Source organism: Nyctibius grandis, chromosome 6 (genome assembly GCF_013368605.1).
Source record: "Nyctibius grandis isolate bNycGra1 chromosome 6, bNycGra1.pri, whole genome shotgun sequence".
Classification (NCBI taxonomy): domain Eukaryota; kingdom Metazoa; phylum Chordata; class Aves; order Nyctibiiformes; family Nyctibiidae; genus Nyctibius; species Nyctibius grandis.
In genome coordinates, this window is record NC_090663.1 from 57,193,819 (window position 1) to 57,216,054 (window position 22,236).

Consider the following 22,236-nt stretch of genomic DNA (forward strand, 5'->3'; position numbering starts at 1 on the left):
AATTAGTATTTGTGGCCGCAAGCTCCCCTACTCCCCTCTCTTAGAGCTCACTTTCCTGCCGGGAATATAAAACACTGCCTCAGCGACACACACCTGCATGGAAATGCATACACATGAACTCCCAATTAAAGGATAACTGCTGCAAAACATAAGTGGCTCTCATGAAACAAAGCAAACAGCGGTGGTATTAATAATCAATTAGATGGATCAGCCACCTGATGCTGCCTATTTGGAGAAGTCCCCAGCTTCCACCAGCTTTTGCCCATGGAAGAGCAGCTGAATAAAGTCTGTGTCACAGTCATCTTAAATCAGCAAAACATCCTTTTCTGCCACTTGACTCAGGGATGCTTTTCCCTTTGCTCTAGTTCCTGATCAAAGCCATGAATGTGGATAAATAGCACACCCAGTTTTAAATCCAACTGGTTAACCAAACCGTATGTTACACCCTGTTCTGCAATTAAACTACTCTGTGAAACACCTCAATTATAATTAAAGAAGGAATTATGCCCCTGTTAAAGGGTCCGCAAATCACACATTTCAATGCAAATGTTCATCTGGCAGCTTATGGCATATCAACCAACCTTACACCTCACTGATATTTCAATCTATAACTTATCGCAATGAGCTAATTTGATGTGACTTGGTGTCTCTATATTTTATCATGTGCAATACGATGCTGGCATCTTTCAAACAACAAATTAAATGAGCTAACAGGTTAATTGCTAATAACTCTGCCATTACTGTTGGAGGGTCGCAGAATGGGATCCTTCCTGCCTTCTCAGGTTAGGTTTGAAAAAATGCACACACAGAAGAGAGTGGAATTGAAATGGATGTTTCTGTCGACATCAGGGAGCTGCTACTGTCTGATTTCCGCCAAGCACCGGCAACTCCCGCCGACTCTGGCGTGTCAGACTGCTTATCTCACCACCTTATCCTATTTCTCCCCATTGAGGAAAAGCAGAAGGCAGGGAAGCACGGAGCTAGGGCTGGATGTTGGGTTTTTCTAATGTCATTTTTTTTTTTTTCACAGCAGGAACATCTGAGTTTGTTCCTTCACCCCTCAGCTATGTGTGGAAGCCTCAGTGTAACAGTGTCTGCGCTGGTCCTTCTGCTGCTTGCCTGAGCCACGCATTGGAAAAGACAAAACATTTACCCAGGTGTTTCAGAACCTGTAGGTAGGTTCAGCTTGATATTGGCTATAAAGCTGGGAGTGGGGAGGCATGCCACAGTACAGGTGGCACTGATGCTGGTCAGGGCTGGTGGGCAGGGGTATATGGTCACAGAGAAGCTGATCTGCTTTTCCCAGAGACCAAGCAAACCCTCGGTTCCTTACTTTGTCCCAAATGAACAAGAAAGATGTATTTTGATTTGACCTCAGACCATGAGGCTGGTGTATTTTACTACACCTTCTTCTATTTGGATCTTGTGCTTTTTTTTTTCTCGCGGCCGTGATCTGAGCCTACTCTAATGCTCGTCACATCCTAGTGGATCTGAGGGACTGGTAAGTGCTGCTTTAAAAGATTTGCCTGCCCATCTCTGTCTTTGTCTTTCTTGCCCTCTGGAGCAGCTGTCTGTTGCTACGTGGTTCAGCTTTTCAGTAATAGTAAGGTCTGCTCTAGCATTGATCCATAAGAGCTTGACACAGTTAATTGCAATTAAATATGCTGGGTAATTCCCAGCTACTGAAAAGCGGACAGAATGTATCCCTGAGTGTCGTTGTTCCCATCACTTTGAAATACCAGGAAAAAAACAAAATGAAGGGGGAGAATAAAATCAAAGAGAAAAAGCAAGGTGAAGATGCTGGGACTCTGGACTCCAGCGTTACATTACACTAAATGTGTATTTTGTACAGTTTCACAGCGTAAGGTTTTCTTCCTCTGTTTTGGTTTTAAATACAGTGACTACTTCAGAAGCCAGTAAGTGGAAAAAAAACCAAACCAAAACAAAACACTGCGCCCAGAGAGGGAAAAGTCTGAGCTACACACTCGCCAATGCATTTGAAAATGCTGCTTCCAGCTGCAGCATATGCGTTACCCTTCTTGGAATCAAAGCAGTCTTTCTACAAGATGGAAAATAGCCTCAGTCTGCTGCCTGCCTTCTCCCAACTCCTTTCTTACTTAGTTAGCTGTACCAGCATATCAGAAACTTCTCCAAACAAATAAAAGAAGTCTTAAACGAAGAACTCAATTCATCTCTAAATTAAAATAATCATGTAATCCTTCAACCCACCAAGTTACCTTCCATCTTTCCATTTTTTTAAGTTTATCTTACCAGCTTCAGCAAGTGGCTGTAATAAAGTGTCACATTAAGGTAGCATATTCATTAGTGTTCAGGTCTTTGTTCTTTTCATAGTGTTGGAAAGAATCTACAAAGAGGCTGTATTAGGCAGCTGTCCAATCTGGGTGTTTGATCTCCTTCTGACTTCAAAAGTCAGAAAAGAGGAAAAAACCAACATTGAGAATGGTTCTTTTGAATGTCAGATGGGGAGTATATGATTTCTGAGCCTGCCAAGTGTTAATTGGTGTCTGACCACGGTACAAATAGATTCAGAGCCAGTTAATGTACAGTCATGAATCTCGGCTATTGACAGAGTGAGCCAGGATACTAGAAGGCAGGAAAAAGTGCAACTATTATGAGAGCAGCTCACAGAGGATCTTTTCAGAGATCACTTCCACTCATCATGTTAGATCATGCTGTTTGGGTCCCAGCCACCCTACTGGGGATTACAGACCTTTCTGAGCGAATAACCGGACTGGCTGCTGAAATTTCAGAGGTGCTTGTAACACTGCTTTCAAATAAACCACCCATCATCATCAGTCTCTGTTTCTAGCAAAGGTCATGAAGTTCCCCAGTACTTCCCTGCACCTCCAGAACAACGTATCCCATTGCAAATACTCTTTATCATGGCACAACAGCAAGTTGATTTGATGCAAAGAAGCGTCAGAAAATAAAATCAAAAATTGCTGCTAAGTTCCCAAGGAAAGCCAACTGTTTAACATTACAGTTGTCAGCAAGCTGGCTCATCAGAACTAAATGCTCTTTACAGGTTTGGGGATCTTAATGGGGAAAGAAAACAGCCTACGGAAAAAAGAAAATGGGAAAAATCTTCCATGTTAATTATTCCTTCTGATGTTTGTGGACATGTTTCTGCAATTCCGATTAAACCTAAACTGGGGTTAGATGGGGAGGTAACACTTTAAGCTTTATCTCCTGAGAAATCAGTCATCAGTGCTGAGTGACAACCACTTTGCTACTTAGCCATGACAGTCTAACTTATTCTAATGCAAATTGGCAACAGTTTCTTCTGTGTGTGGCAGTGGAAAAGCAAGGAGAATTCAGAGAGCGGAATTAACGTCATTAACAACCAATTTTTCTCTTAACAGCCACATCGGATTTAGGATTTTAGAGGCCCCCCTGTGACTCAGAGAATCCCCTCCTGTAAGCAATGAGTCTGAAGCTGGAGCCACCACTGCACTTAGGGAAGCTTCTGTTCACAGGGACACCCACTGCTGTTGGTGGGCACAGATTTTTCTGAAGATTAGGCTCACTCCTGCCAGGCGGAGGGCAGGCTACCTGCTCCGGGTTTACTTAAATGCCAGTAGAAAAAACAGATAAACCCCTGAAGATGGGTTATTAGGCAGACACATCCCCTACTTGCCCCCACATCATGCTGCTTCACCTGGGAGCCTGTACTGGACCATGGTACATCCTCTTGTGCTGAGCTGGCTGGCTGGTGTGAACACAAGCGTGTGCACAAACACGTGAGGGAAATATAATCATAGAATCATAGATTCATAGAATGGCTTGGGTTGGAAGGGACCTTAAAGATCATCTAGTTCCAACCCCCCTGCCACAGGTAGGGGCACCTTTCCACTAGACTGGGTTGCTCAAAGCCTCATCCAACCTGGCCTTAAACACTTCCAGGGAGGGGGCAGCTACAGCTTCTCTGGGCAACCTGTTCCAGTGTCTCACCACCCTCACAGTAAAGAATTTCTTCCTAATATCTAATCTAAATCTACCCTCTTTCAGTTTAAAAGCATTCTCCCTCATCTCGCAAACTAAAAATTGAAACATCTTTATACTTGAAAGGTGCCTCTCAGAATAAGTGAAATGTTCATTTCTTTAAAAGGAAAAGGAAAGATAGTAGGCTGGTAGTAATATGCTCCACCAGCTACATGCCCTTTGGATGCCAGATATAACTGTGATTTTGGAAAGGGAAGAAAAAACTGAAACCAAACTGCCCGCAGCTCTGCCCAGCAAGGCACCATAATCCAAAGCCATTAATCAGCTCCCGATCAATCTTGTCTACCAGCAGCAGTCAGCCAGCTCTCCCTTACCACCATGCCCTAACTCACTGCACCATTAGCCACCGATCAGGCCTTAGTTAGGCTGTCCAAGTGCCAGGACACTGCTGTTGCTGCTGACCTCAGCTACTGGGATGCCTTCGGGGGGACGGCACTGGAGCAGGACCTCTTGCTCCAGGGACACTTCTTTTCCCAAGGGCTCCTGCTCAAAAGTTTTCCGGAGATCTGGAGAGGGAGAAGGAGAAGAAAAAGAATTAGTAGTATTAATAGTTGGTCTTTTAAATTACATTTGATTGCCATACTGCATAAGATGCAAGAGGTCCTCCCAAACAGAGAAAATAGCATTTCTGCTCCCTGGAAAGTGAAGGACTTAAAAAAGACTGGGATGTGTTTTCACTTCAGTCCAACATTAAGCTGTCAGAGGTTTCATAGTGGATTTATTATTTATGTTGTGGTAGAGCATGTGAACCCAGCGATCCAAGGCCACACTGTGGAAGGTCAAGTCCAGACACAGAACGAAAAGTGAAAGCCTGTTCTTCAGATAATTTACGTTTGGTAAACTATGCTAGTGAAAAGAAAGTTAAGGAAAATTAAATATACCTGTAAAACTAAAGCACATAAGCTGAGTTGCCTTAAACTCATGGATGCAAGCATTCACGCTGTGATTTAACGAACTTTTAGTTTATAGGCATTAACTTCATAGCTTTAGCTAATTTGTCTTCACTTTATCATTATCCCTGTAGCACTAAATAGATAATAATAATAATCGTGATGCGGAGCTGAACAGTGCTTCGATCCCTGCACAGCACCACAGAAACGTGGTAGGCAGAGAGGCCATTGAATGTGCCTCCAAACGTTGGACCGGTTCATCATACTGGACAGCTGTGCACTCTGCCTTTTTTGTACGCTTCTGTAATATCCTTACGTTGGATGTAAAACAGACTTGAGAAGTTCCTTCCTTACCACTGGCTCCATATTTCCACCACGGTCTGGCACTCTCTCCACTGTGCCAGGGAGGACAGGATTTTGGAGAACTGAGTGTTCAGCCCCAGTAGTGACTGGGGTTATTTATCCCTGCTGCTGGTTCCTGCTGCAAATGGACATGGAGCCATGTTCAAAGTCACATCAGAGAGTTGGCCTGACTTTAAAAAAAAACCTTGCAAGAAAGTTATTTTTATTTTACTTTTTGTTCTGAAGTCAGACCTGTTCCCTATGCCAGTTCATAGCGAGGTTGCACAAATACTTGTGTCATATTGGAAACAAGTCATATGGGAACAATTTAAAAGCCAAATATTTCATATTTTGAAGCCATAACCTACGGCTGTGCTGGAAAACAGATCACTGAATTGAACTAGTTTACAAATAAACCATCCAAAGAGTTATTTTTCATCTAGATTACCTCCAAGATCTGATTTACAGCTGACCCCACAAGGAACTGCATCAGGACTACCAAAAGGCAAAACCCAGGGCAGGCAAATGCACAGACAGAAAACGAGATGGGGTGTCTGCCACCAAATTCAGCTCCTCTGAAACTCGCCTTTGGATAGCAGAAGACCTCTGTCTTTTAGCCTATATCAGGAAAATATGGTTGTTCAACTACCTGGAATTAAATGTCAATCTAATTGTGCCATGGAAAAGCTCTGTTATAGCTGGAGATGCTGATTTTAACTTAAGCTGATAACGTGGTAAACTTCTAACGTCCCATGCAGTTCCCTAGTGAAACTGAGGCATCTCTGTTCTTCCTCTGCACCGCAGGCATGAGAGGGGCGACCCCAAACCCCGCTCCCTCCCCACCACTGGCATTCCTGCTTCCTCCGGCACGCAGGGCAGGGAAGCTGAGAGCCCCTCTGATGAGGTGGGATTTATGGACACGGTTTAGGGCACAGAAAGATAAGCTTTGGCAGATCTTACTGTGGCAATATGAGAAATTACTGCCTCCAGCTGTCTGCTTGTTTGGGGGTTACCCTCTGTTGAAAGGAAGCACATGCCAATGTCACAGCTACCTCACTACAAAATTCACCATTTTAACCTCAGTTGTTGATGAAGGGCACTTTAACCTACAACACCGGATAACTTATGGCAAAGAGGAGGAGCAAACATCTGGAAGTGATCATTTCTTAGGATGACATGTCAAGCTTCACCAGATTGTGTCTGTCAGCAACCTTGTCACACTGGAATTATTCCAGGCCAGCGAGGCTAGTTCATGTGAGAGTGACCACAACAAGACAACTGACCAAATTAGGTCAGCCTCCGACACCTGTACGTAGCTCCCACCGTGTTGCCAGCTTCAGCATCACCAGCCCACCAGCTTCATCCCACCGTCTCCGACAGGCTAGCCAGGGGACATTTGAGTTCTATGGCTCAATATGACTAAAACCAAAACCCTCCAGGTGCCCTGTGGGTGGGAGTCATTCCAAGGACAAAATGCTGAGTTTTGGCTACCTGTACTTCTTCTGCATGTTAAACATAGAGATAAGAAGCTCTTTCAGGAGCTGGTGGGTATCTCGAAACACAACACCATTCCTTTGGCCCAGGTTCCTCACACATCCTGTGGGCTTGATACATATCCTGGGCACACATAATACCAGGTTAATGCAGTTTGCATTAGATTAGCAAATAACACAGGTTATATTGCTAGCAGTACCCATAGGATCATATTATGGCTAGTTCCACAGGTATTTCCGAAGGAAAAGAATCACCTCCACATCAGGGAGACCTTAGTGCATCTAACAGGTACACAGACGTGCACGGTGCAGACAATTATAACAGATGTATCATGCTCTAATATCATGGCTGAGGATAAATGAGAAAGTTACTGTGCTGGTAATAGAAGCATATAAGCACGGTACTAAATAGTACATTAATAATAGCTCTCAGGTGTTCCAATATGGAAGGATGAAGACAACAGAGGCAGATTAGATAGATAATAATCTGAGTTTTGTCTTTGACATGTTGATTTACGGTCCTGCCTACCTTCCTGAAACATTAATAGAGCTCTTAAGTTCTCCATAGCCTCACGTGCACAATAATCACCTCTCTCATAAAGCACTTGCCTTTAAAAAAAACCCCCAAATTTTAGTGCATACAAAAGTAAACAGTATTAGTTCAGAAATGTGCAATAACAGTAAAAAAATCCCACTTTAACCTCTTTATTATCAACAGCTGGAATTGCTGGGTATGAAGAGCCCCTTTTCCCTGGGAACCGTTGCAGCAGGGCTGTGGCAGGTGAGACAAGCTCTGTGGGACCCCGGCTCCCCCCACCCACGGAGCCTTGCTCTGTGCGGACGCTTTAACGGTGCCGTTGGATTCGAGCGGGTCAATGATCCACAAACTAAAAATACACTAAGTAGGGGCCTTGACATAATAGACAGTAATGTTCTCAAAGGAGCCATTAGATACTATTGAGTAAATGATACTCATTTGTGGGGAAAAAATCCTGTATATAATTGTATTTACAAGATTGGAAGCTCTTATACCCTGTTCTGTTGGCTCCTGCCCACGTGTTCCCAGCTTTATCCCACCAGAACTACCCACCACCTCCCGCCACAGCCATGACACCTACAAATAGCTACAGATGGCGGCTGTGCAGGGCAGGTTTTACCTCACCAAGCATAAGGTTTGCTGGTTGTAACAGACAAACAAGTTAACAAGGTGTTTTTTTAAGTGACGAAGAAACAGAGGGCCTGGACAAACAACTTCGTCACCTGCTCTAACTATCATGAAACACCCTGCTGGGACAGCACTGGGTTTTGAAATGACTGCTTTTTTTTTTCTATGGCCCTTGCAGTATGATTTCTGTGGCTAACAACGACGTCCTTCTAATTCTTCAATCTTCAGCTTCCTTTGCCATTTAACAATTACAGTCATCATGGCAACTTCACGCTGTCCACGGGGAGTGGGTGAGCTTGCTAATGTATTGAGGGACTTTGGATCTTTTCCAAGCAAAGTGTTTTCAGTAACATGTTTCACTTTTTTCAAAGTGTCATATAAGTTACAATTGCTTGCAAGCAAGGACAGAAGGGATACATTTTCCCAGCAAATGGTAAAAGACGAATAAAATACATCCCATAAAAAAAAAAGTTTTAACAATCTTCAGAAAATATACCTGAAAAAGCAAAACAATAAAACATTTGATCCATTCTGGGCCAGGACGTCTTTGTCTGTGAAGAGGCGGTGTGAATTATTAAAGCCTCGGGTCGGCAGCAGCCCTGTTAATGCGACGCTGAGAGAGCTCCTTCTCTATCCTCACCTTCAATAGGGAGAGACAAAAGAGAAAGGCAGTTGCGCTTTCTTTCCATTATTATTTTGGTAATATAGAATAATCCCTGACTGTCTGTGTTAGCAATACTCTTCTCCCCTTATACAGGTAATATTGATGCCACAGCTCATCCCCTCTGGAGCAGAGCCAGGCCTGTGAACAGCGATGCTGAAGGGTCCGTCTTGTTTTTCTCACCAGCTCTCTCATGTATTTCACCCGGCTGCAGGTGGGGATGTCACTGCCAGGCTCAGGGGACAGCCTGCACCCCCATCAGGCACTTCCCCCTGGCCCCTAGCTTCCCTTCAAGGCTGTCTTCATAAAAAGAAACCAAGGAGAAGAATTAAAATTCTGGTCTGCCACCTTGAGCCAGATTCTATTTCCTTTACTAATGTATAGTCTTAGTAAATTCAGAGGGGGCTCTTGTGGCATATCTTGCAGCACATTTACAGCATACTTAAGAGGAGACTTTCCTCCAAGACTCCTGAAATACTCCTGCACAGCCGTCTCTGGTAAGGACAGATGGCTGCATTCAGAGCTTCATTAAAATGAGAGAACTTCTAAAAGCATAAAACTGAAATAGTATAAAGGGAAATCAGAATCTCTGTGTACACCATATTGTTAGCTTTATTCCTGAATCCCTATGCTTTTTGTGGAGAGGGGCATTAGATCTTAATTTTGATGCACTGCTAAATGACTTTCTTTTACCTTTAATGCATTTTTAGCTTACCAACCACTCAGAAGTTGCATTTTTGCCTGCTAAAGGTAATAGGTTCTACAGGAACTCATGGCATTTCCCCACTTCCTTTTCTACCTGTCAACTTCTAAGAAAGAGCAAAGAATGACCCTATTCTTTTTTTTTAATCAAATGTATTTTATCTCTTTGCTGTTCTGGGTTTTACTGCGATGGGTGGGTGGGTAAAACTTTAAGGATATCTTTTATCATTTCAGAGAAATGTGATAAGAGGCAGACCAGATGCCTTCAAGGCAGTGCTAATGCAAGGGTGACTAATGAATGAGCATGAAAAACGGACACTTGTCAGCCAGGAATTAGATGTAAACTGAACAGAACAATGCAGCATTACTGTCAGGGCAAGATGGATTTCTGCCCTTGGTAGACCTTAAAGACTCTGTGCTCCTTCTAGTAACTCCAATGTCAACTTTCCTTCTACAACAAACAATTAAAAAAATGAGCCAGCTTTAAGAGCACAAAAAGAAAACCCACAGTATTTTCTATCCAACTTTCATATGAAATATGCCCATTAAGAGAAGCATGTCAGGTGTGTGCTTTCAGAGAAATAAGGTTTTAAGAATGTGAAAAGACCTTCACAAGAAGTACATATTTCCATATAGAATCACACAGAATCACAGAATCAATCAGGTTGGAAGAGACCTCAGGGATCATCGAGTCCAACCGCTGCCCCTACACCACCCTGTCAACTAGACCATGGCACTAAGTGCCATGTCCAGTCTTTTCTTAAACACATCCAGAGATGGTGACTCCACCACCTCCCTGGGCAGCCCATTCCAATGTCTAATGACCCTTTCTGAAAAGAAATGCTTCCTGATGTCCAACCTGAACCTCCCCTGGTGAAGCTTGAGGCTGTGTCCTCTTGTCCTATCGCTAGTTGCCCGGGAGAAGAGGCCAACTCCCACTTCACTACAACCTCCCTTCAGGTAGCTGTAGACTGCAATAAGGTCACCTCTGAGCCTCCTCTTCTCCAGGCTAAACAACTCCAGCTCCCTCAGCCGTTCCTCGTAGGTCATACCCTCCAGACCCACCAGCTTGGTCGCCCTCCTCTGGACTCGCTCCAACACCTCAACATCTTTCTTGAAGTGCGGGGCCCAGAACTGGACACAGTATTCAAGGTGTGGCCTCACCAGTGCTGAGTACAGAGGGATGATCACTTCCCTAGACCGGCTGGCTACGCTATTCTTAATAGAGGCCAGGATGCCGTTGGCCTTCTTGGCCACCTGGGCACACTGCTGGCTCATGTTTAGCCGGCTGTCGATCAGCACCCCCAGGTCTCTTTCTGCCGGGCCACTTTCTAACCACTCTTCCCCCAGCCTGTAGAGCTGCATGGGGTTGTTGTGGCCGAAGTGTAAGACCCGGCACTTGTTCTTGTTGAACCTCATGCTGTTGGTCTCGGCCCATCTATCTAACCTGTCCAGATCCCTCTGTAGGGCCTTCCTACCCTCCAGTAGATCGACACGCCCACCCAGCTTGGTGTCATCTGCAAATTTGCTGAGGGTACACTCAATCCCTATGTCTAGATCATCTATAAAGATATCGAACAGCACCGGCCCCAGAACTGAGCCCTGGGGAACACCGCTAGTGACCGGCCGCCAGTTGGACTTTGCCCCATTCACCACCACTCTCTGGGCTCAGCCATCCAGACAGTTTTTAACCCATTGAAGAGTCCACCCATCCAAGCCCCGGGCAGCCAGTTTGTCCAGGAGGATGCTGTGGGAGACAGTGTCGAATGCCTTACTGAAGTCTAGATAGACTACATCCACAGCCCTGCCCTCATCTACTAAGCGGGTCACTTTGTCATAGAAGGAGACCAGGTTGGTCGAGCAGGACCTGCCTTTCATGAATCCATGTTGGCTGGCCCTGACACCCCGATTGTCCTGCATGTGCCGTGTAATGGCACTCAGGATAATCTGTTCCATCACCTTGCCTGGCACCGAGGTCAGGCTGACAGGCCTATAGTTCCCTGGATCATCCTTCCGGCCCTTCTTGTAGATGGGCGTTACATTTGCTAATTTCCAGTCAGCTGGAACTTCTCCAGTTAACCAGGACTGCCAGTAGATAATAGAGAGTGGTTTGGCAAGTTCATTTGCCAGTTCCTTCATTACTCTGGGGTGAATCCCATCCAGGCCCATAGCCTTGTGGGTGTCCAATTGGCACAGCAGGTCACTAACCGTCTCCTCCTGGATTACAGGGGGTTCACACAGCCCCCTGTCCCTAACTTCAGGCTCTGGGGGCCGAGTCTCCTGAGGACAACCGGTCCTGACATTAAAGACCGAGGCAAAGAAGGCATTGAGCACCTCTGCCTTTTCCTCATCCCCTGACACTACACTACCCTCCTCATTCAGCAAGTGGTGGAGGCTCTCCTTGACCCTCCTTTTGCTGTTGATGTATTTGTAGAAGATTGCTAGTTTTATACTGGTAAGTATATACAGGCATCCATATAAAACCAAACATGTCACAAGCAAAAAATGCAATTAAAACACTAGGACAAGAAAGGAATATGGCTTGGTATTATTTTAACCATTATTAGAGGATCAAAAGGTAGCCAAGCTCTCCACTTCAAGTCTACTTCCTACCATGGAGAGTGGTCTCAAGAGGAAAGGTTCAATGCTGTTTATATTTTACCTAGCCTAATAAGAAATACTCAAACAGAAAAATAGTTGTAGAAAAACAGCAGGAAAATGCCACTGATGTACACAAAATGAGAGAGGATCCACATGCTTGTGAAAACACATCTCTCTGCATTTATTCGCAATCTTGGATGACTGATGCTGAGTTAGAGAAACATGACTAATACTGTAAAACTGGCCTGTTCCTCTTCTATCACCACTTTCCATGATGGAGGTGGAGTTAAGAAATGCATTTTTCTGCAAAAAAGGCATTAGAGACTGAATTGCAATTCTAAATGTAAGAAACCATGTGCTATCAGGCATACTTTGGCCTCTCTCTTCTGTTCACAGCTGAGTCTACGACCTTTGTGAGGGGATCGGTCACACTGGTGGGTAAGTAACGGAAAGGTTAGGTACAAAAAACTCCTTTTTTTTTCATTTTGTCCTTCTGTGGTTCCAGCTCTCTGTTGTTAATTAGATCAAACCAGCTCTCCAGTGAGACAGTCACAGGAGTGTCACCAGTCTGTAACCCAGGGGATCCCTCTGAAACCCCTATCAATTGCTTTTGTAAGCGTGGCGCCTCGCCCTGCGCAGTCCCCCGCTGTTATCAGCCCCACGCTGGCTGTTGATCAAAGCCGCCTGCCCTCCTGCCGTGCGCTGCTGCTCACGGGCTGCAATCGCGGCTGGACAGGGCTGCGCTCTCAGCTGGCCCAAGCATCAGCGGCTGGAGCTGAGGACAGAGGAAATAAGTCAACACCTCCAAACTCCGTCTTTATGCTCAATGCACAACTCTGCCACCCTCTCCTTCTCTGGAGGGACTGTTTCACATCTGGCCAGCCTTAAAGACAAATGCTGCAGCACTATGAGGCTGCCCCAGCTGTTCCTTCTTGGCCTGGAGAGGAACATCAGGGATGGTGGAGCTTCACCCTTTCCAAAGATGCTTGGCAGCCTGTGGCTTGGGCTGAGCTTGTCCATAGCCCTCTGGCAGCCCAGGGCGCAAGGCCTCAGGCTGCCATCCCACACAATCAAGGAGCAGCATCAGCTTTCACAGCTGAGCAGCTGATGGGGACTGAAGCAGACTTCTTGGAAGTGCACAATATGTTTTGGGGATGCAGGCTGCTACATCTGCTGACCTGAGGTACGGAATGAGATGAGGAACATCCTTTGCTTGCCAGGCTACAATCTGCAAGATGCTTTGCCTGAGCCCAGGACCTTCTCTCCTCTTTTACTCCCTATGTATTTACACTCTGAGCGATCAGGAGGTGCACACCTGCCAGGCCCTCATTCAGCCGATGGCATCTTCAGCCAGCTGGGGATAACGCTGCACCCTGATGACTCCTTGGAGACTCACCGCCTCCACATCTGCAGAAAAATCACTTTTTCCCCTCCTCTCTTCAACTCTAAGCTACTTCAGCCAGGTGCTGGAAAGACAAAACACTCTTTTGCAGCACAGCTTCCACATGGCCTGTGCTTATAATGAATAACGACCCACACCACATATTTGGTATTGATACAACTGTAAAAAATACAAGCGAGCAAACTTTATCAAGAATTCACTGAGCAGATGGGTTCCCAGGTGTACATCAATTGCACTGTTCTCCTCCTCTTATATTTTTACTTGCTAGCTCGATATTTCTTCTTTTTCTTTGTAATCTTAACCTGCAAACTACCTTATAAACTTAATTCTATTCATTATTTTATTTGGTGATTGAAGACAGAGCCAAAGTTCTTGTTTTTCAAATAAATCTAAATGTAAAGTTCAAATGACCTAACCTCAACAGGTGCCAGTACTAAAGACAGACATTACAAACATCAGGCGTACATTGCAATTCATATGTAGAATTGAATTACAACACACTGAAACACTAAAACAGAAAATATTTTGTATAAACATGGTATTTTGTTGTTGTTGCTCTTCTGATACACTAATCTGACTCATACAGCTGTCTGGTCACTATCAAAATATACAGAAAATTTTGTTAACTTCCTAACTGCATCTATGTTTCACTATCAGGCACTTACCAGACTCCACTGAAAGATGATAATTTCTTAGGCATGACAGTGTAGGTATGATATTCTCAAGGCTCCTACGCAGGGATTAAATTCATATCAATTCAGTAAATTGATTGTAAAAAAATCCATCAGTTTTTGATTGTAAAAACCAAAAACAAAATCAATTTTGTTTTTTAAGCAACACTAACAGTGAAGTCAAGTCCATCTTAATTTATAAAGTCTTAGCTCTTTATTACAAAGCAATGTGATTTGTATTTATTACTGTTGCAGCTGCATCCTTAAGTCTGGGAGTCAGTCATGCCTGTTAACTTGGGAAGCAGCACAGAAACAAGCCTGTCAGGAGCAAAAGCAGAGTGGTAGTATCAAATATGTTAAATGCTCAGTTAATTTCTCTGCTGCCCTTTCTGTGATCTGCCATTCCCTCCTCAGTAATCTCAGCTCAAGACCATGTGCCTCAGTTATCCCTTTATTAACTACAAGCAGCAGATATCGATTAGTAACAACTTAAATGGTACACAAGGAAGGAATTAAAGTCCTATCTCTGCTAACTCTCATACACACTTATCAAAGTGCACAAAACACATTTTTGGGTTATTTTTTAATACTGCATATCCTGGATGTACCTCCCTATTAAAATTTTCAAGTGATGCCCTTCTCAGCTCTCTCTCCTTATCTTGACATCCACCCAACTTTGTGTCTATTGCAATGTGCTCTAATGCTTTGGTGGCTACAGGAATATGTCCTCGCAGCATTGCTTGGATTAGGTGTGTGAAGAGAGGGAAGAAAGGCACTGCAGCAATGTAACACGGAGCAGGGGCCCCAGTACTAAAAGGTGAGATAACCGAGTGTCAGTAAAGAATCTGTGCTTATTTTTTTTAATATCTGTTTCTTTGTATGATTGCATACCCCTTGTAAGTGGAGATAAACCATCAAGGTGAACTAGTCTATTTTTCTGTACTGCATTTATCTTATCAGTATACAGTATCTGACATGCATATATTAGCGACATTCCTTCGAAAAAATGTCTGGGGGAAAAAAGGCTTTTAGATAAGTACACAGAAAACTAGTATCAAATTATACAAAAGATTAACAAGCACAGTTTATTTCTACATCAGGGCTTTTTAAAATTAATTTTTTTTAAATTCTGATTTTAAGATAATGAATAAAGGAAAAGAAAAGACGATCCACATTCATTACACCAAAAAAGATACTGGAACAGGCTGCCCAGAGAGGTTGTGGAGTCTCCTTCTCTGGAAACATTCAAAACCCGCCTGGACGCGTTCCTGTGTGATATGGTCTAGGCAATCCTGCTCCGGCAGGGGGATTGGACTAGATGATCTTTCGAGGTCCCTTCCAATCCCTAACATTCTGTGATTCTGTGATTCTGTGAAAGATCAGGTAACAGGAATTACAGAGAAAGCTGCTAATTTCTTATAGGTTTTCAACAAATCCAAAACTTGGCAGCAGATTTAGGCCTTATATACTTACTTTATTTTCTCAAGGACAGCATGGGTTAACATCATGAAGTCAGTGAGGCTACAGCAACACCAAACTGGAGCAAATGAAAAGTGAGGTTGCTCTATGCACATGGGCTCAGAGCAATTTGTCTTAGCCACCCCTTTATTATCTGATCTAAAATTAGGTCAAATCCTGCAGCTATTATTTAGTCTTTATCAGATGTATTTTCCAGTGGGTTTAACTCTGCTCTTGTTTATGCAGGCTCAGACTTCATTCATCCTTCTAACAGGAATTTTGCCCTGTTAAGTTTTATCTGTTCAATGATATCAGTCTTGTTACATAAAATTCATATTAACAACTTTATATTGGCTTGGTTTTTTTTTCAGCCAAAGGTAAAGCTACCCAACCCCCCTCCTTCCTCCCTCCACAAAAGTAACATTTTTTTAATTGAGCAGAAAAACTGAATCAAAACATATTAGTGACTCCTAGTGCTCCTGATAGGATGTGCCTAGAATAAGTAAGAAATGTGTGAATAAATAGGAAACGCGTTTTAGCACTTTCATAGGCCAGTATCTCAGAAAATTTATTATATCTTTCCAGCTCCACCAAGATAAACATTAGGTGTCCCTACTCGGTCGGTTACTGAGACATCTAGAATGGCAAAGTGAAAATTAATCCCAACAAATCTGCTAGTTTAAGAGGATGAAATGCTCAGCTCTGTTCTCATGGGGAGACCAACGCCTCAGGAAGATGAATTCAATGAAATAGGAAAAAAAAGCTCCTTTTCAGAAACAGCCTGTACAGAAGGGAGTGATTTCCTAGCATACTTGTGGTCCAGGAGTACTATGGTGAGATGCAGTTACATGCCCTGAACACTTAGAGAAGCCAGGATGTTGGCTTTAGACTCATTCTTTTCCTGTTTATATTGCTAGCATGGGCAGCCTTTGAAAACCATCAGCATCTTCACTCCGTATTTATAGATCATTCCCTTCCTGAATAACTGAAGCTCTCGGCCGGAGTGATGCTGCAATTGATTTTCACAGAGAACTTTCATTGACTAGGTTGTTATGTACTTTCTGACACATGCCTGACCCTGCATTAAACAAAAACAAGCCACTTTTTCAGGATGCACATTTTTCACACTTTCAAATTACTTTTCAGTTAATTCTATTACACGCTCAGTGAACAGAGATGTCGCGTGCTTTTTTTTATTTGTTTGTTTTAATGGAGTGCAGCTCCAGTCCTTGAGAGGACACAGTAATTCCAGAATAAGACCAGTGGGCATAAGGGAGAAAAGAGAAAGAGAAGAAGGAGAAAAAAAGGAGGGGAAGGAGAAAAAGGATGAGGAGGAAGAGAGGAAGAGGGAGGGGAAGAAGGAGAGAAACTTTTCTTAATGTGCTACATATGGCTAGTTATGCTACAGTTGTACCTGTCGAGATGAAATCACCAGGTTCAGGTATTAGGATAAATAATAATATAACTTAAGCAGAGCACTTTACATGCTCCATTTACCCCTCAGCTTTCCCAAAGGTGCCAGTGCTCACTTTTTGTACTAATTAAAAGTGAAGACTGCAGGCAACTGTAGCTGCAGACAGGACTGGAGAGATGGACTCTTCTGTCCCTCTTAAATTTTGGACATCCTTGATTTTCTGGATTAATAAATACCTCATGGACCCTACCTTGCACACCAGTCTCATGGCACATTGTGTAACCATCAGAAGACTTACCAGCTGTGTTTAAAGTTTATTAGGAAATATCTATTATATTGCCAGTACAGATTCAGTCCTCTGAAGTCAAGGCTGTGAATACATCGGTATTGGTATATCTGAGTCCACAGTTTAAAATAGTGATCTTGTAGACCAAATGACATCACAAAGTAAGGCATATACCCCACATCATACATCTGAGTTCTGAAAAAAATAGTCCTGAGTTACTTGAGAAATCTATAGAAATCTGTGAAATTGGAAACGGATGATTCTGCAGAGAACGTGCTTTTGCTGCTCTTTGAAAATCGGCACTTTGAAGGCCTAACACTTCAACCCTTAATCCCAAGGAGTCCAAGTGATTTGTCTTAGTCACAGCTGCCCAAGAATCCCAAATTCAGGAACAAGAGGTTAAAAAAACTTCAGTAAAATACAAAGCCACATTTGAGTTACAGGCACATAAAACTCCCTGGAATTTATTTAATTAGATTGTTCTAAAAAAAAACACCAAGGCTATAGAAAAATCACTGAACTGATTGTCCCTTTCTCTCCAAAATATGGTAAGAAAAAGAAGCAAACTCTATATTATGAGCACATTCAACAGAAATTTGGACACCTGGAAGGAAATGTCAATTGATATAAAATAACTTGCACACACATACAATGATTATGTGCTATATAGAAATTAAGTGCATAGGTATGGCAGTACACAAAAGTTACTTAACCATCAAATGAAATACACTCAGACTTCTAAATCATGTTAATTTAATGGTCATCTGTCAAGGGCTAACTGGCAGGACATGAAAATCTACTGAATGAGTTAATTTAGGAGTCATAATCTAAAAAACCTGTTCAAACATTGCTAAGCCTCTCTGAAGTGCTGACTGCTTAGAAGAAAAAAAAAATGAAATAGCTCTCTTTTGTTTCAGTACAGAAAAAGAAAATCCTCAAAATCTTGAAAAGTTTCCTGCCATGGGAAAGCACTAAGCACATACATAATGGCGTTTATAATTTTGCAGGAAGACTGTCTGTACAATAATTTTAACTCCCCTTAACCCTGGGGAAATTCTTCTCTGAGGTTAGTCCTGTACTCAAAAGTACAGGACCTCAATTTCCAGTCAGTTACTTGGACTAAAAGCATTCAAAAATGGGTATTTAAATTGAACCTCCGAGATTTGTATTTGGATGTTTATACAGACGGTATCTCCTCTTAGGGGATTTAACCACGTAATACTTTCTCAAGAACAAAAGGAGAATCAAGCTCTAAATTGAGAGTTTTAAATGACAGAGAGTTCTTCCTCTAACGTGTCTGTAAAAGCTTTATTTGGCTGGAAGAATTCTCTCATTATAAATTGTTAGGCACAATATAGGATTATATTTCCTATATATGCTTCAAATCCAGCTTCTAATGACCTTTTCTCACAAAATGTGTTTTTGCTGAGGTGAAAACAGTGGCAGAGATACAATTCCGGATGATATATTTTGTTCTCATTATACAAAACAGGATTTCATCATGTGAAAGAGAAATGGGAGTCCCCAGTGTGACTACTCTATTACAAAGAAAAGCACCTCTTTGAAAATTAATGAACATTAAATATTTGTACAGTCAAATGAAGATCTGTTTTCAGGGAACTGGTTGTCCTGTGTTCTTGGGGTCTAAGCTGGGAATGGTTCAAAGTAAATACTGAGGTTAGTAGCCATGAATAACAATGATGAAATATTAGGGTTCAGATGACCACTTTCAAACTCGTATTACCAATCTGATTACATGATACGCTAAACGCACACTTTTTTCTTTGTTAAGGAACAGCAGCTTTATTAAATGATTGCAAAGATATATAGTTTCAGCTTTGCAGAAAAGGACTTGGGGGTCCTGGTGGACACCAAGCTGACCGTGAGTCAGCAGTGTGCCCTTGAGGCAAATAAGGCTAATGGTATCCTGGGCTGCATTAGAGAAAAAAAATATTGCCAGCTGGTTGAGGGAAGTGATCCTTCCTCTCTGCTCAGCACTGGTGAGGCCACGCCTGGAGTACTGGGTCCAGTTCTGTGCTCCTCAGTGCAAGAGAGACATGGACATACTGGAGAGAGTCCAGTAAAGGGCCACAAAGATGACTGGTATCTCTCCTACAAGAAAAGGCTAAGAGAGTTGGGACTGTTCAACCTGGAGAAGAGAAGGCTCAGGGGGTCTCATCCATGTGTACAAACATCTGAAGGGAAGGTGCAAAGAGGACAGAGCCAGTCTCTTTTCAGTGGTGTCTGGTGACAGGACCAGAGGCAATGGGCACAGACTGAAACACAGGAGGTTCCCTCTGAACATCAGGGAATGCTTTTTCACTGTGGGGGTGACCGAGCATTGGCAAGGTTGCCCAGAGAGGTGATGGGGTCTCCCTCCCCACCATATTAAAAAAGCTGTCTGGAATCAGTCCTGGGCAGCTGGCTCTAGGTGGCCCTGCTTGAGCAGAGGGTTGGACCAGGTAACCTCCAGAAGTCCCTTCCAGCCTCAACTACTCTGTGATTCTGTGAAAGGAACAGCTGTCACCTCATTTCATAGCTTGCTTTGGTAATATTCCTACTCATTAGCTTCAGACATTTTTCTTGAGCCATCTAACTGCTGTACTCAAGAAATACTGTTTTTGATACTTTCCCCCCACACAAAAAAGAATGAGATTTCACTCTTAAGGACGGGATAAGCTGACATTCTTACGAATGCTTCTGAAGGCCTTAATTTTAGTAAGCATCTATAACTGCAGAAAACACAAAGCTTAACTGGTCGGAAACAAAATCTCTCTCCCAAATGGCAGAGACTCCACTTTTCCCTCACCCAAACACCATCAACTCAACAGGCAGCGTAAAGACACTCACATGCAATGCGGACGTAGGCTTTCCGGCTCTTGGTGGTGCCTGCAGAGCTCCAGGCAACGCACTGGCACCAGTAATCTTCAGGCCCAAAGAGCTCCTCGACTTGCTGGCGGGAAATCTCAATGCTTACCTCTCGGACAATCAGACCTGTCAGGGTGCAAGTAACACTGGTCAATATTAGGCTTACAGGTAGAAAGAAAAAAGTGTAGGTACAGAAGTCTGCTTGCAAAGTTGTTGTAAGACCTTATAGCTGTCTATTAATATCAACTCAGCAACACGGACTGTCATAAGGATGTGAAAAAAAACACTTTATCTGCATAGTAAGAGAAGTGGGTGAATGAAAAACTAATCACTGCAATTTTGACTTTTATCACATAGCACATGTATGTAAGACAAATAAGAGGAACAGCACCTCAGCTGATATAAATTGTACCATGTCTCTAGGATGATTTACATCAAGTGACGATCCAGCCCAGTTTTATTTTCATATGAATATCATAAAACCACAGAGATTCAATTTATATGACTCCCTTAGCCCTGCTGTATTTCATCTCCTTTTGCTAGACAGATACAGGACAAGGAGAAGTCCCGTTCACTCTGACACTGAACTGCCCAGGAAAATGGATTTTACCATTGCAGAAAATGTCCCGATACTCTTTAATGATGGGCACATGTGCTGCAGTATGGTTATTGCAAGCTGCAGTTTGGGGACTGTCACATACACTGCAGATACTGTGATATTTTTTAGGTAATTTTAGAATACAGTGCAATACACTTCAGTGCCTGACGGTATCCCTGGCCCTGCCCTCCATAACGCATCTCAGTGCAACCCCCCCAAACCCACAGTTGCACCAACGATGACAGTGACCCCCTTGCTATCCTTCTAAGCAGACCGCTATTTGCCCACATTTCCCACACAGTGCTCTCTGTTGGGAAGCCATTCTGCTTTTTCTAAGTTCAAGGAAATATTGCGGCATCTCAGACACCACTGCAAGGATCGCTGGTAACGTGTTGATCCTCTAATGACAACCACGGTGTTTCATACTGACACAACCCCTTTCTCTGCCTCAAAATGCACTGCCTGCTCAAAACGCTCTTAATTCCAGCCAAGATACTGTGCAGGGGTGGGAAGAGACTGCTTACACCTCTTGTCAGCCTATTTGGTCTTTGTTGCCAATGCCAAGGTATCAATAAACTTCTAGTGTGTGACTGCCTGTAGAGAACACCATCGCCATTTCAAGAAAGCACTTGCAAACAGCCTTGAATATATAAATTCACATACAAATATTTTGTGTAGTGGGATTGATTTTCTTTTTCCTTCCAGAATTGCCAGGAAACTCAACTGAAAGATCCTTGGATCACAGTGTTCACAGTTTGTCCCCATCACCAAACACCAAAGGGCAGGTCCTTCTGCTGAGCACAGACTTGAGCCCATGGAGGCCAGCTACCCTCAGCCTCCTGCCACACGGCTTACAAGGTGATATTCATAACGTGAATGTTCAGTTGTACAGCACGGCACATTCCTCAAGCACTGGAAACCAGGCCAGCCCTTTGATTTGCCTCCAGCCTCACAGAGGCTCCATTCAGGGAGCCATCGATTAATTACTGTTGGTACACACTTGTGCATTGTCATCAAGGCTGCATGCTGTTTGCATCCAAAACTTGGTTAACAATAGCAGAAAGGCATTCATGCATGTAATACCATAGACTTCTCTGGTGGGAATGCCTTCTAACGAGATGTATTTTCCTGCTAGAGACTATCACAGCCTAGCTCCCTTTTTATTTCATTATCCTTGACATCTTTAGCCATTGAATAATCAGCTACTTTGGGGGAAACACTTAATAGCTCTCCTCCTTGAAATGAAATACTCAAAATACAGCAACTGCACTCCAAAGAATGGAAATCAAAGCGGTGCATGGGCATTTGATATGCAGTGAACATTGTGTTATAAACTTGTTCTGCTTTGATGAGCTAATTTGTCTCCAAAAGGGGTCTGAGGGATAGCTTTCGTCCTGTTGAAAAGAGCATGAAGAGGGTGGGGAGGGACCATGTACATTACATGCATTAAAATGGTTGTATTTTTCCAGTGCAACTGCTGCTAGCCTAAAGATTACTTCGGTTCATTCCCAGTTTTTACAGCATTAGCCCAGGGAGCCTTTGAAGGTTACAATATTATGTTTTTATAATAAGGTTGATTATGACAGAGCTTGATGGAGCAGTGAACTTTGCTACCCGAGGGCTAAAGCAAGCAGGCTCATAACGACAGTATCGGTTAATAAT

The 22,236-nt window shown here is 43.2% G+C and overlaps 1 protein-coding gene across 1 annotated transcript in view; it reads right to left on the bottom strand.

Annotated features, from left to right (window-relative positions):
* UNC5C (unc-5 netrin receptor C) overlaps positions 1–22,236 on the bottom strand; it is a 273,678-nt gene that overhangs the window by 55,885 nt on the left and 195,557 nt on the right. Inside the window, exons 3-4 of the mRNA XM_068403228.1 lie at positions 19,959–20,102; positions 4,426–4,529 (exon numbers count right to left, since the gene is read on the bottom strand). Coding sequence (XP_068259329.1) covers positions 4,426–4,529; positions 19,959–20,102 — 248 coding nt within the window. The remainder of the gene's footprint in view (positions 1–4,425; positions 4,530–19,958; positions 20,103–22,236) is intronic.